The sequence below is a fragment of the Cryptotermes secundus genome, unplaced genomic scaffold (genome assembly GCF_002891405.2).
Source record: "Cryptotermes secundus unplaced genomic scaffold, Csec_1.0 scaffold631, whole genome shotgun sequence".
NCBI lineage: Eukaryota > Metazoa > Arthropoda > Insecta > Blattodea > Kalotermitidae > Cryptotermes > Cryptotermes secundus.
The window spans coordinates 260,561-276,406 of NW_019742970.1; the positions used below are offsets into that span (position 1 = coordinate 260,561).

At 38.1% G+C, this 15,846-nt stretch overlaps 1 protein-coding gene across 10 annotated transcripts in view; it reads left to right on the plus strand.

Moving 5' to 3' along the window:
- Positions 1 to 15,846, plus strand: part of LOC111873584 (actin-binding LIM protein 3) — a 137,311-nt gene that overhangs the window by 118,733 nt on the left and 2,732 nt on the right. For 4 of the 10 annotated variants that reach the window (XM_023868414.2, XM_023868410.2, XM_023868413.2 and 1 more), the window contains 4 exons: positions 676 to 773; positions 4,652 to 4,721; positions 11,205 to 11,245; positions 15,267 to 15,461. In XM_023868414.2, coding sequence (XP_023724182.1) covers positions 676 to 773; positions 4,652 to 4,721; positions 11,205 to 11,245; positions 15,267 to 15,461 — 404 coding nt within the window. Of the gene's footprint in view, positions 1 to 675; positions 774 to 2,371; positions 2,470 to 4,651; positions 4,722 to 6,200; positions 6,957 to 11,204; positions 11,246 to 15,266; positions 15,462 to 15,846 lie in introns of those variants that run through there. The other 6 variants (XM_023868412.2, XM_023868418.2, XM_033755124.1 and 3 more) reach the window with 6 other exon arrangements.

A 15,846-nucleotide genomic window follows, 5' to 3' on the forward strand; every position in this document is an offset into this window, starting at 1 on the left:
AGTGCCCCCCTCCCTGGTTTTGTCTTGTAAATGTCAGGTAAATTTAGGTAATGGTGTGTATCTGTGGTTCTTTAAAACTTTGTGTTATAAATTTCTTAGACTGCATTTTCCAGCAAAAGATTATTTTAAGCAATTCCATGTAATTGGTGTTTGCACTGTTTTTGCTTTATCAGCATATGACAGATGTACTTTTAAAATAGAACAAACAGGGCGAAGGGTATTGAACATAATATATTGTAGATGAAAATTTTCATGCAAAATAGCTGCATGTTTACATATTACATTCAGGCAGCGCAAGCTGCACAATTATAAATAAAATTATACAGTATTGGCATGTATAAAATGTGGGTTTCCATGTTCTGTTTTCCTGATCAGATTTAAATGTGTGAGAAAATTGTCTTTCCCGCTGTACGTTATATAAAAATAATATTGCTTAACATAGCGGTTTGTTTGGGGGTATTCCCGTGAATGTCTTCTCTCAAAAGTTTAAATTCTACACTGTTAATGTCATCTTGGCATTTTGTAAGAGGGGGTTTGGACCACGCTATGGGTTTCAGTAGGTACAGCAGTGCAAGTGATGTCCTGTTCCCGCTATATATATGTATATATTTCCCATGTAGCAAACATGAGCTGTCAGTAGTCAGTGTTGTGTTGATGTGCGGTGTTTGTTTGTAGTGGTATCATCACTGAGGGCTGCTCCCAAGCCCGGATATGGACTCAGGTCCTCCACTTTGCCCACAGCAGGACGAAATGGTGGCCCAGCGGTCTATGCTGTGAGTATCATTTTCCCTTGTGACCTCTCTCCTTGCTTGCTTACTCCCCTTTCCTCCTTGAGTGGGTGGTGGCCAATAACAAACTTATGATTTACAGGTACTGCAAGATTGTCTTCTCCTGACAGTAAAATGGCCAATCACATCAAGTGTTTCCAATATTTTTGTATCAAGTATGTTGCTCTTGGCTTTGTTGTGACTGGTATTAACATGTGAAATTTTGTGTAATGTGGTATATGTCCTATTGAATGAATTTAATGGGAGTTGTGTTTGACAGCCCCAGTTCTGAGTAATGTCTGGCCCTCTTTTCCCTATCATTCATTCCGCATTTCTCAGCGTCGTTGGTCTCATTCAGTGATTGGTACAGCATCATTAAATAGCTTGTTAGTGTCCATGCATTTATGAACTATTAAAATGTCACTGTTAGTAAAAATGTTATGACAGTATGCATTATGTTGAAGTCTTGTCTTTAATATGTTAACATTAACCAGCATTGAGTAGTTCTCACCATCGTGTGTCACATTCTGAAGTTTAACACTGCCTGAAGTTAAAGAATAAATATGGTAATTGACATGGGCAGTGCTTCTGGAGTTCTGCTTGGTCTGAGATAAATCTCATTTTACTGTCGGCGGTCTTTCCTGTTTTCATGCGACAGCAATTGAATGTTTCCGCCTCTCTTTCATTACTCATCTTATATGCCAACTAAGAAGGCAAAGGGGCATAATCCTGAATGTTGATGTGTGAGAGGAAAATGAGATGGTCAGTGTAGTGATCATTGGTTTCAAGAAGTTACGCAGCCCCCAGAATGCCATTAAATATACTTCATGTAGTGGACAGTGTCTAACAGTCATGTTACATCAGTGACTGACTTGAGTCTTGGGAGCACTTACCATCCAGTTGTTGAAGTTATTAATTTGAAAATTCAGTCATATTTCTGATACCAAGAATAACAAATTTTTCTGTCCCATTGATTCCTAATTAATTGTAGTGATTCTGAAAGTATGGATGCCAAAATATTGGTGTCTTATTCTTACTTATTTAACTGTGTTGATTGTGGCAAGATGTATGCCAAAAGTTTGCTGCCCCATTTATGACTTTTGTAACTGGTGAATTTGAAAACCAGGTACTAGAGTTGTGCTTTCCAATGGTATCGCCTTGGTTATGCTCCATTTTCACATTGAGAGATCAAAATTTCTTGCTACATTGTTAAGTCGTGTTTTTTTTAATAATACTGTCAGTAGCTGAGACGGTATCATGTTGAATGATAGTATGATTAATGAATAGTGAATTGGAAAGAATGTGGAAGGAAATGGTCATGGCTTGGTTTGAGGAATTATCCGAGAATTTGCCTGCAAGGGCTGAGGACAACCACAGAAACCTGTCAAAATTGTTCATGCCCCAGCCAAGATTCAGGCTGGTTACCACCCAAATATAAATGTTACCATTTGAGTCAACTTGCTTGATACTGCTTCATGGGCCATAGGAGAGAACTTGGTCATTTGGCTTGTGGATTTTACTGTCAGAAGATAGACAGCATGTGACTGGGGGTCCCATGTATGGTGTTATTTCCCTCTGTTGGGGGTTTCTTGTGTTGGTTGTAGTTGTTAGCGCTCTGCGGCACGTGCCAAAACCAGGCTATGGACTAGCACCACGCTCTCACACATTCAGCAGTACGGGGGGCAGTGTTTCCAACATTGGAGTAAGTCCTCTCTGTTTCTTTGGTGGCAGTAGCTAATGTTTGTAGACATGCTTTTCCTTGTTCCATTCATCCATTGATGGTAAAAACATGTGAAGAGACATTTGCATGATTGTATTTATCATTGTCTAAAGTAGATGTAGATGAATGATATGACTTTATGCCCCCTTGGATATAATAATGGACCCCCTCCCCCCTTAATTTTTCAAGCCTGAAGCGTGTTATTAGATGGTCATTACACCACTCAGTAACGACAAACGTTTAGTTAGGTTGACAAATCTGCAGTACAGTTCCTTACATTCTAAGTACCAGCAATAGCTTTAATCTCTTAAGATAATTCTTCAGTAGTTTATTTCCATTCCACAGTAAGTAAATTAAACTGATGGAAGTCTGTCTTTTTAGCTGACCAAGTTTCATAAAAAGTGTTCGTATCTAAAATGGCTGTAGTTCATGCAAAGAAATGAATAATGAAATGATTACGAGGTAAATGGACTGATAGACATTTGAGGTTAGTGTGCGAGCCTCAGCACCTCTCATAATTCTGCTGTCTGCTTACAGTGTTCAAGAATCTGTATTAAAACTGAGTAGAGTGAACTTACTTTTGGATGTGAACGTCTTTAAAAAAATCCTATGTACTTTATGAAGCAGAAGTGATTGGAAAAATTGGTTCATTAGTGGTGTCAGAAACTAGAAATAACTTACACCCTATTCTCTTCTTATTAAACACTGGCAGTGTTGCACATTGGTCTTTTGTGTTTCTGTAAAGTATATGTTGCCTTTAAATTGAGGATTTTTTTTTTTTTTTCATATTTGCTTGTACCGATTCGTACTTGTGTAAAAAAAATAGAATATGTTTTTGTCATGAAACGATAGAGTTCGTAGGATATGTACCCACTCTTGTGGTTAGTAAAATTACAATTTATAACTTACAGTGACTACTACAAGCTATTTTAACTAAACATAGGGAGATAGGATAGTTATTCTTGTATGTGAAACTATGCATGACACTTGAGTGGGTGAGGCTTGGTGTGGTTACTTTAGCTGTTCTCATTTTCATATTCATGAAATGCATAATAGCCAGAATACATGCAGTAGATATTAACATTTGTTATGTCAATTTTGTGTTGGTCAGTAAACAGTTTAGTGATCCTTGACATTACATGAAACTGTGTTCAAAATATTAGCCTTCTAATTCTGACTTATGGAGAAGTAACCCCACTACCCTTGGATAGGGACTGGGTGGGCCCCGGAATCAGTCTGGTCTATCTGAAGAAGAAAAATATTTCATGGCAGTGGCAAGAATTGTACTACAATTTGTTATTCGAAGCCATAGTGTAGTTATTGCACCAGCTGAGTGACCTGGCTTTCCCCACGTATATGTAACATAACATAACGTAACATCCGTCTTGCAGTGCATACACTCATTTATCTCCTTCTCTCCCTCGCAACATAACGTAACATGCATACATACATACAAACATACATACATGTGTATGTGTGCCTGTGATCTTGCATGCTTCAGTCATTTTCATTTTGTGTGATTTGGTACATCTGTTAACACATCTTCAGATTTTGTGTTTGATATAGAAATATAGTTATTTAAGATTTGAGATTTGTCTTCTTTTTTACTTGTCATATTATGTTCTGTTCATTGTCTCACATAGGCCCTGGTTCAGATGCGATAATAGTGTGTATACAGCATAGTCAGATTGATAAGGAATGTCAGATCCCAAGTAATTTCATTGTCAAACTTGTTACGTAATTGAATGTAAGATATTTGTTTTGGATTGGATGATTTGCTTTAAGAATCATACCTTTTGTTTTTATTGATGGTCTTTTTTAATATTCTATTAGCCAAGGTTTTATAGTACATGACGCAGTAGATCTTCCTTAGATCTCTGAGTGTTAATTCGATTGTCAGCAAAGACTAATTTCTTTAGTGCTCAATAAGATACCAATAGTTTATACATGTGCCCCCCCACCTCTTTTGATGCCATTAAATGCTTATACCTATGTAATCCTTATACAGTGGAAGTTCAAGCATGTTACCCAGGCCTTAATTCAGATAGATTGTCATATGATCAAAATATAAGTTTTTAGTCTGTGTGTTTGTCTCTCTCTCACTATAGTTTCTAATATAGCTTGTTTTTTATGATCATAAGATGGCACAAATTTATAATTTCAGGGTGATTTCTCATTCAGTGGCCTTGGTGACAAAACTCATAGCACCGAGTTCAGCAGTGGGAAATCTGACAGTGAGTAACATTCGTCTCTATTAATGTACAGAGAGAGAAAATGTGAAGGGCTGTGAAAACAATCTGAACAATGACATCCTTGTTCCAATTTACAGTCACATGATTTCGAAGCATTGTTTTCGGTTTACCACAGAAGGGATATTATCAGTGATTATAGCCTATAAGAAGTTGAGAAAATGACTGATGCTATTTTTACCGAAATATAATGCACGCCCTGTTTCATTCCAAATTTTTACTGAGATATTGACTGCATAATACATTGAAATCTCAGTTTTACACTTTGAAAGGGTCAGCCTAAAGCAAACATAATATTGAGGGAAGTGAACAGTCAGGGTGTTTTGTATTGGTTGTATAAGAGACGGTACATTTCTTGATTAGCTGAGTACTTCTTAGCTTCTCAAGTGTGTTTCTTCTCCTTGGAATTAGTTATCTCAGGCTGCTCCTCAGAATGTGTTCTTGCCACCAGCTGACCATGCATCATCACTGAGTTTTTGTAAGTTATGTATCAGAAGATAGTTCTGAAACGTTTTGTTGTTACCAGGTTTCACAATTTCAGTGTTTCCATGACATCTGAGATGTAAATTTCTTAACTTAATTTGCTTGGAATCACTTGATTGTCACCAATTACATTAAAATTAGTGAAATGCTTTTATGTCCAAGTGTATTTTACTTTGCTTCACATCAAAGTTCATCACATGCTTTGTTCTCATATTCTTTTTTGCATATTTGACACAAGTCCTAGGAGCAAAAAGACACTGTTACCACACAACTAGGACCACTATGTAGTTAAAAAGTAGAGTGTATCTAAAATCACAGTTCCAAACAGAGAAAGGCTAGTACAGTGCTACATGGATCACATTAGTTTCAATTTTTAAATTGTCTGTTGCATCAGAATTGTGTGTTGTTTTATCAGTGTTGGTCACTACATAATCAGCTTTCATTTCACTTCCTCTGGTTCATCCATCATGCCCCTGAAATTCTCATCACCCCTCCCCCATGCACGCACTTGCGCAAAAGCACAAATAAGGTGATTTAGTTGGCAGAGATGCTGTCAAGGGACCCCACACAACGCTACATGTGCAGTTAGAAGAATTTTAAATTTGTAACATTGTTACACAATTTATGTCTTAACCTATAATAATCATAAATAAAATGAGAGTTATTTATAATTCCTTCATTGTAATTAAATTGATTTTAGAGTGTTACTGTTGGCATTTTGTATTTTTCTTTGGTTCAGTCCTGAAATTTGCCACAGGTAACAATTTCTGATGCATGAAGAGTACATCCACTTTTAATGATGATATTGACATTAACGTGTGTGGTCACTCTTGCATGGGTAAGAGTTAGGTTGATATGCCAGCCAAGGGTGGAGTGGAGATGGCTTTTCAGAACTAGGTCTGTGCTGCAGTCCAGAATTAGGTGGATGCTTGTGTTCAGAACTAAGTAGATGTTCCATTTAAGAAGTGGGTTTGTGCTCAGTTTCAGAACCAGGTGTACATTCAAGTTAAGAACTGGGAAGACTGTATACCACAACTGGATAGGCCCTTCAGCTCAGCAGAAAATTCTGGGTAGTGACCAGCACATATTATAAAGGAAGTTATGACAATGTAGACTGAAGAATTCATTCTTACAGATGTCATTGTTGGGAAGGACAGTTATGGTGTCTCAAGGCACAGGATAAAGCATTCTCAAAATGAAGCACCCTGGCACTAATTTGATGGCCTCTGCATGCATCTGCCCCCATTTCCCGCCGTAGTGCCATTGTATCTCTTAGCACTGAGAAGTTCTTATATTTTGGGTATATGAAACCTTTGTGATGCCTTCATTTGTCGTGTACATATTCTTAGCCAGGAGAACAACAGCAGTGGTCAAAGTAGGCAGAACGAAACAAGGTGCTCATGTAATGAGGGGCATCACTACCTGAAATGTTTGTACATTCTTTAAGTTGCTGGTAGAATACTATTTGTGAGCCAGTAAATGACAAGTTATTAAGTTATTCTGTGCAGATGTGGGCATTAGAAGTTAACCAACATGATTACATTATCATTTGTACTGTTATATGTTCTTGCTTAAGTGCATAAAATAAACATGCAGTTTGTTAGCTGCAATCTGTCCGTTCAGCTACGTGTTTTGTCTCTGATCCAACTTGACAGATTTAAATGAAATTTATTGTTGGGATGTTAGCATTTGGAGGTTGTTGGGTAAATTTAATTTTGGTTTATAAAAGTCCAGTATAATCACAGCTTTAGGCAACGCTCTAATGAAATTCTATGAATGTGCATGTGTGTGCGTGCGTGCGTGCGCGCGCACCCGCACTCCAACCTAATATTCTGGTAGCATATGGGAATAGCATAGTCATTTGAGTTACTAGAGCACTAAATTCATGACCCCTTCTCCATCTTACATAGTCTAAAATGAATTGAAGAGCCTGAGTTTCAGTTGTGGGACACTTGACTATGATGCAGAATCTCGTAGGAAGTCAGAGTGTTGCCAATTCTACTCTTGGGATCTTACACTGCATGGATCTGAACAATGTTGCTGATGTTTTGGATGTGCATGGAGTCACTATGTTCATCTGACACTTCAGTAGTGTTGCCAGATCCACACAGTGCATCCAAGATAGAATCAGCATGAATGGTAAACTACTGGAAAGCCTGAAATCAGTGGAAGTTTAACTTTCTTTATGGGTTTGAGAAGAACTTGTTTCCTCTTTAGAACACTGTTACTGAACCACTTAAATGTCCATCCAACCATTTCCTGTTTCAGTCACACCTGTCAATATGATAAGATTCAGGTTGATGTAGAAGCAGTATGCTTACAGCATCATGGAAGGGTGATGTAGTGTTCCTGCCTTACAATAATTCCCTTTGTCTCATGGAGCATTAATTGCAGAGAAAAATTTTGAAGTCAGAGATGGCTGTCTTCACGAGAACAAAGACAAATTATAAAATTTTTTGAAAGAGTCATGAATTAAATTGTGAAGCATTCTCACATTCTTACACCTTCCGAAAGTGAAGCTGTAGATCAGAAATGCAGCTTTCAGGAATATGCATTACGTAGAAAGTGTCAGAATTTGTAACAGTATTGTAGTGTCTGTCTGGATGGCCAGGCATATGTTTCACTGCTTTTGCAGTTGGTACTAAGAAATAAAGTTACACGTCAGAAATATTAATGTCGCTAGTGTTGTGTGTTCCATTTCCATTTTTCAAGGCAGGTACAAACAAAGTAGGAAAGTAAGGAGTCTTTAAAGCCTCAGTTCCACATAACATTCTTTTTTAAGGAATTGGAAATGTGCGAGATGAATGATGAGCACATGTGACTTAAGAATGTAAGATTTGCAGTTCCAGTGGCAATGAATACGAACATTACTGTGGTGTTTTTGCCCCCCCCCCATTTCATGCCTTCTGTTGTGTTGTAATATACAATTTCTTTATTAAAACAGTCACAACACAACTATATTAAGTTCAGTGCAAAGTTTGGCTCTGCTACATGTTTTGGCTATTATAGCCATCATCAGGCAAATACATGGCTAACATAAATATACACCACTGAACTGCAGTACTAGTAAAACTGGATATCTCTTCTTACAAAGTATTGTCCATTCTGTAGGGAATGTAAACAACGGTGACAGTTTTAATAAAGAGATTGTATATTACTCTATTTGGTGATGAGACACCGTGTAGTCCGATATGAAGCTGTGTTTTATCTAGAACATCTTTGTGCAGCATGCCCTGAGAAGGCAAACTTACAGAAGAGAAGCCCTGTGCATTTAATCAAATCCCCGGTATAGCTGCTTTAGTTACCAGCACATGTTTAAAATGGAATCTAGTGATTTTGTAATGATGGCATTAGTGTCTGTATGATGATGACGACGACTACGACTACGACAACGAGCCATCAGAAATGTTGTAGAACACACTGCCACCATTTTGAGAAACCTGCTCTTGCCGTCTTCAGGGTATACCAAAAATGTGGAGACAACTGATCCATCCAAAATACTGCTGCCTTACTACCAGTGTGCATGGTGTCACATCTGAAAAGACAGTACCCCTCTGTTGTTCATATTATAAGTCATAGCAATTTGAACTCACAATGAAGAGTGCTTCTGAATCAGTTTAGGCAGCCATCTAGCTTGGAACATATTTGTCTCTGTAGTTAAACACAACTGTTGGTTGGCTTCGTTGCCCACAGCTGTGCACATGTTGCATGGCCTTGGTGCACAAGTAATGGAACTAACACGTTATGAGTGAGCTCAGGTTCACAGTGCTTTAAGGTTGTTGCTGCTGCTAATTAGTCTTGGGGTATACAGTGTTGTTGAGTATTGAGTATCTGTAGTGTTCCTCCCCTCTATCCCACCTTTACCATAATCATTTATGTTACCAAGAAATTGAGGTTATGTGATACGTTCCCAAATGTGAGATTCCCATGGCAGTAAATGTGAGGATCACTGCCTTCTGGGATGTGATGCAATATAGTTTGGTAGATATGAATGTTGTGGAGGAACCTGCTTCCATCTTCAGAGTGGAAGAGTAAATTGCATGGGAAGAATTGGTTAGCAATGTTGGTTCATTAAGAGTCTCACTACTTACCGCCCCTTCTTATGTTACTGATCATTTTTCCCATATTCTCCAGCTGGGTTCTCAGGAATATCCATACCTATCCACTAGATTTCATGTTATCATCCTAGACAACAGTGATCTTCATTCTCAGGTGTACTTATTGTTTGCATATAACCTTTGTTTTATGGTTTTGGTTAAAGATTTTTGATTAAGTGGGCGATTTGTATAACAGTTCAGTGTTAAGGATTCTGCTTACCAGTCTGTAGACAGCTGCTACTGATCTTGAAAAATATGAATAAAGATAATGTAGTCACTAAGATGACAGTCAATTATCTGAAGACAGGAATACATCCAGTTCCCAAAATGTTTCACATGTATATGTATGCTCTTCAGACAACACAAGACATCCAACATAATAATGATTTCCTGTGGCTTTCTTAGTGACATTTACTATTATTAACAAGGGAAATGTAACAGTTTTCTTTTTGCAGTTTTAGTATCATATTGCAGTGTAGATACCAGTATACTCGTATAATTACAATGCAGCACAAATTTATTTACATGAAGAAGCAAAATTTATAAAGGAGGTTTAAGTAGTTGGATTATATATGTACTAATTAATTGTATTCGGAGCTGGATATGAGATTGTCACAGAAGTGACTGAATAGTACTCTGTTATGACGCCGTGTAGTTCAGTAGGTCACCAACGTTTCATAAGAACGTGCTTGCCCTGCCTTCGGGGTTGAAGAGTTGCTGGCTGTTTGCTTGACTTTCAGTTTGGCCCTGTAAAGATGGAAGCTGTCTGTTCCTGTGAAACTTGTGACCTTGTACCAGAAGATGGTACCCTTCATTGTATTGAAAATATCTGCAGCCCAATTTTATAAAAGGATTCTAATTAATAATTGTAATAATTTTAGAGTTAGATGTTCAAAGCATTACAAAAAGCATGAAATGGATTATGGGGATGGTGCTTTGATTTCAGTATTTTTGGGGATCACAGTGTTAATAAATATTAAGAAATAAGTTTGCAGAGGGTTTAGAGGTGGGCATTTTATGCCACTTTCAGTGACGTAGACTGTGAACCGTCAGATAATAGGATGATGGGTGAATGATGAATTGGAACGATTTGGATGTAAGTGGTCAGTGCCTAATCGCTATAATATACAGGGATTTGCGTGGAGAGACTGAGGAAAACAATGAAAACTGTCAGGGTATACAGTGTCCAAATTGAAATTTAACTGAAGCTCCTCCCTAATACAACTCTCTAGAGTGGTACTGCTAGACCACTCTGTACAGTGCAGAGGGCGTGATGTAGGCTGTCTGTGCGTTGCCAGATGGTTAATAAAAAAACGTTTGGGCTCATTAAAAATTTGCTTTGAATGTTAATTCTAAAGCATTTGATGTGTGTGGAGAATCAGAACTAACCAAGAACTGTGGGAGTTTAATGAATCCTGTCATCTGGTACCAGATGGACAGAGTGGTTGGGGCATGTGATTATGCAGGGTCAAGAAAGGTTGGATGAGAACATTTTTTTAAAAATAAGACAGAAATTAGAAGAAAAGTTGGATGACTGAAAGATGCAGAGAATGATTTAAATGAGCTGAAAATGATGAGATGGAGGCAAAGGCAAATAATGGAGAAAAGTTGGAAATCTGTTACATATGAGGCATTCTTAGAGGTCTGTAGATCCAAGAAGTAAGTAGGTATGTGGTATACTGATTACTGCCAAAATATCCAAATTGTAGTTATGTAAAATTCTTGGTTTGGCTTCCTGAGTGACCAGTTCCTTATTATTATTATTGCAAAACCCAAAATAATGAGTCTCCTCCCATATCCTTCACCAGAGCAGTCCATTCCCTTTAGTAACTTAGCATCTGGCAGTTGGCTATTGGTTGATTGAGATGTACCTCTTTTTCCCCCCTAGTTTCAGCTGGATCCATTTCTGAGGTGGACAGGCGGGGATTGGTACGTACGAATCTGAAGACATTGGTTCGGTGATACTAATTTGTAGTGGGAGTGGTCATGGAGGCAGAAGGGTTTTTCTAACAATTTGTAGATTTATATAGTTGTTGATGTTTTAATGTGTTCGTTCTGTGCATCTCATTGCTGATTGAAGTGATGTGGGCTTTATGGGTTGCTTTGGTCTTGTGTATGCATATAATTTGCTTTGTTTTGTTTGTAGTTCTCAGTACCTCAATCTGTGTAGTGTCGAATGATTGAATGATAGTGAATGATGAATTGAAAAGAAATGATTGTGGACTGATTTAAGGTACTGTCCCAAAGGAAACCTTTAGTCTAGTGAGTGTGCTGGCTGAGATTTAAGGCTGGCATCTCCCAGGTACAAGTCAGGAACATTACTGCTTGAGCTAATCTGACCATAGGACAGAGATGATATATCCAGTTGTGTTGCAAATTCTTCATGTGGCATTAAATGAAATTATCAAATTTAACATAGACAATCAATCACAGTATTTATGACCAAGTTTGTCCTCCTCTTCCCCCCTCCTCCTCATCCTCTTCTTCCTCCTCTTCATAGTTACAGAGGACATTTTTCTTGCAATAGGCAGTTTCTGGTCACCTTAAAATGGATGTCCAGCTTTCCAGTAAACATCTTTCAAATGGTACCATAATATACAGATCAGCCAGAAGTCAAAATGAGATGCAAATAGTTGTATCTCTTTGAGTAAAAGAATTAGGTTCCTGCCTACGGTGATGTTGACCGTGTCGATGTTATTATTTTTTAATCTGAGCCTTCACTGTGGTGATGCCTTGATGTGTCTTGCTTGCACAGGACTTGCCTAAGTGCATTTAGTAAAACAATGCATGATGAGCTTTAGTGTTATGCCAGCATTGCTGCCTTTGTTCTTGCTTCAGCATGACAGTTACATCAACACTCTCACTGGAGAAGCTTGTGGTGACATCTACTGACATTTGTATGGAAAAGTGTGGCAGTCAGAGCCACAGTAAAGAAGGTCAAAAGTTGGATTTGAGGTTCCCACATCAGTGGCTGTGGGGAGTACTATCTTCTGGGGTGTGATGCGAGTACCATGTAATGTGGTAAAAGTGTATGGGTGTTTCAGAGAAACATATTCCTCCATTTTCAGGGCAGAAGATGGAGCCAAGCAAGCAGAACAAAAGAAAATGGAGACAGTTTGTTCCTCTGTAACTTTGTAAACTTTTACCAGGCTACATGTCCTAGAAGGTAGTGCTCTTTATAGAAATATCTGTCTAAATTTTGACCTAGTTCAGGAATTGTATGTAAAGTCTATTAATGAGGAAAGGGCGGAGTAAATTGTCTCTGATGAAAGAGAGAGAGAGAGATGGAAAGCCATCTGCTCTCTGCAGTATTTGTCAGTTTGCCTCAAAATGAGTCTCAAGGTTTATATTCATTCATAATTTCATATTTATGATTTAATTTGGTTTCACATAATGCTTGTCCATACACAGTGAGAGAGTTACACTGTGGATGTAGCTATTGCTTCACAACATTGTACCATTAAAGTGTCATGTTTTTTCATGTGAAAAGTGATTACATGTTAGTGAAGGTATAGAGGATAAAAGTGAAAAGAGACACGCACTGCAAGAAATGATAATGCCGTTGAGGTATCTGCATGTGTATGAAAATGTTTTTATGTGTTATTCGCTTGTCACTCTCGTAACTTCTGTTTTATCCTGCTATACCTTGCTACTTCTCTCGCTAATACTGATGTTTAATCTTTGAAAATGGAATGGGAACATTTGCTGTTCACTTTTGAGTGGGAAATTACCAAAATGATGTGCGGAAATATGGTTTGCAGAAGTGGTACTTTGACCATCGTTAAAGGGCCACGTAAACTCTGTATGCAGTACATGTTTCCCTTATACCATCACATTGACAACATATTACTGTTGATATAACTCGCATACCTAACGGGTGAATATTTGTTGTGAAGTTCAACCATATCTTGACTGAGGTCTGTCACCATTTTCTGCATTCCTGAAGGCAACCGTTCTGGTTTATCTGTTACAGTTTTCTTTGTGCATACCCTTTGATTATAAACATTCTCTACTATCTCAGTTGGTCCTCAGTGAGCTACTGTCATTCAGAATTTAGAAACAAGGCACAAGAACATATTGGCACAGTGGGAGATTATTTCAAATTATTGTGAACATTTCATGTCATGTTTCTGGCTCAAGTATGTAAACATATTGGCTAAGTTATTACAAATAATATATTTTACCTCTTGACTATATTAATGTGTAAAAATTGTCACATGAAACTCAGGCAGGGCTGGGAAAAGATTCAAACGCCAAAATTTTTTTTACATTGTTTCTGCTCATGTAATGTTTGCTGTCTTTGGATGTGAGCAATATTGCGGATGTTTCTGAGGCATCTGCCACCATCTTCATAGTACATGTTCATGTATCTATAGAACTTGGTCATTAGACCCACAGAGGAGAGGTTGGGAACTACCAGGGCCATTCCCATAGGGACAGTGGGTGGCAAAGAGTTATCAAAATGGCCTTGTTTAGGGCCACAGAGTACAATGAGCACAATGTATATGTTGGACCAAAACCTGTTTATACGACATTCATCCAGTCTGCTTATTTCAACCCTGAAGATGGAGGCAACCCTGCCCACATTCACCTGGTGCAAAGATGCAGAAGTGAAACCAACTTCAACAGTGAAGCATCATGAAAGCCTGAAATCAGTAGTTACATGTTTTGTTTAGTAAAATGGACAAGGAATTAGTGAATAATATTTGTGTGTGCCTGTTATCCTGAGGCAGGAATCTTCTTAACCACGGAACAGTCAGAACATCAGTGAAGGACACAGATGTACTATTCAGAACCCACTGCTGTGTAACTAGTGTAGTAAACTCTGGCGATCCAGTATGCAAGTATCTGGAATTCATATGCAACTGGCAAATTTTTCAGAGAAAATTACCATTTTTATTAAGTTGCTTAAAAGAACAGAGTTGTGATGTGCGTATATTCACTCACAGCACCATAATTCTTCTATTTGCCATTAGCAGCGCTGCCTGTTTTCTATCCTCACACAGGTGCCATTACAGTAGAGACTAATTAATTGAATCTGTGATCATGTTGCAGTGTAAATGTCCAGATTCTTTCACTGATCAATCTTCTATGTCACCTAGGAACTTACAGAAATGCAACCCTCATGTATAACAGGACCCCTGCATTTAAATCTGTTATTCCGGTGTCTGAAGGCAAGCCTGTTAACATTTATGCACTATTTGTATGACATACAGGTAACTCTAAGAGTAGTGTGTGAATGTGAACAGGCCTGCATACAGACATCCAAAGTAACAGGTAGCTGAAGACGTTCAAATTCAATCAGTTCTGATAGTGTTAACATAAGTTCAGTTCCATTGAGATATTTCGTTAGTCTGATGCAAGCCTTGCAATATCTTCCTGTGCCTCTCCCCTGCTTTGAATATCTATACATTGTCTTTTAAATATAATTTAAATCACCGATTGCATTGGGCAGATTCTTAAATCAGCCTTCATAACTCAGTCTTTAGTCCAGCGTCTTTAGGAACCAGGCCTCCTGTTAGGGTATGTTTTGACCAGCAAATTTTTCCATTTCAAAGCATCTGAAATGAACTAGGGTTTCTGTGGTCTGTTTTTTTTTCTTCTTCTTCTTCTCATATGATGTGTTTCCTCAGATGCTGTTCAAATAGTTGCTAATTATGAAACATGCATTGAACTTGTTCAATGTGTAGTAAGGTCAGTGTTCCCAAGAGCATGATGCAACAGCTTCTCTGTAGCTGATTGTTCACTGCTGTAATTACTGTAGCTTCTCGAAAATTGCTGCGATTGTCTGTTAAGCCTGGTTTTATACATTTGTATGTTGTACCCAGATTGATAGTGAAACATGCCTGTTCTGCGTATTAGTAATGATATTGTCGCTTCTGCAAGTACATTGTGTTTTGCTCACATGTTATTCAGTTTGTTTCTAAATCAAGTGCCTGTTAACCTTTAGAATTCTGATATCCCTGTGTCGACTACATTTGCGGGAGGACTCCGTTATGCCGCCTCATACAGCCCTCACTTCCGCCGATCTTTGCCCAATATGGCCCATTCTATGTCTACTGAACCTGCCAAAATCTACCCATACCACCTGCTGCTCATCACTAACTACAGATTGCCTGCTGATGTGGACAGACTCAACTTAGAGGTAAGGAAGTGGATTTTTGATAGCAGATTTCTGTTAACTGTCCATTATTATTCAGTTTCAGTATACAGGGGAGTGCGCTTGAAGAGTATGTTGTAGGTGGTCATGAATAGTGGCTTCCAGAAATGTTTATAAAGTGTACAGAAATTAGTGTAACACTGTTAACAGCTCAGTGGAAAACTTTTCTTATGTAAGCTTCTGTACTGTTAAAACTCCCCTGATTTTTCATGCATTCCTGTCTAGTTGAATGTGTTATCAAACGATATGCTGACGGTATAGTTTAATGCCATCTTCCATGATTAACATGTACAAATAGTCGATCATAAACAGTTCTCTTTATGTGGTGTAGTACACTTCACATATTCGCAGCGTATTTTATCATTACTCG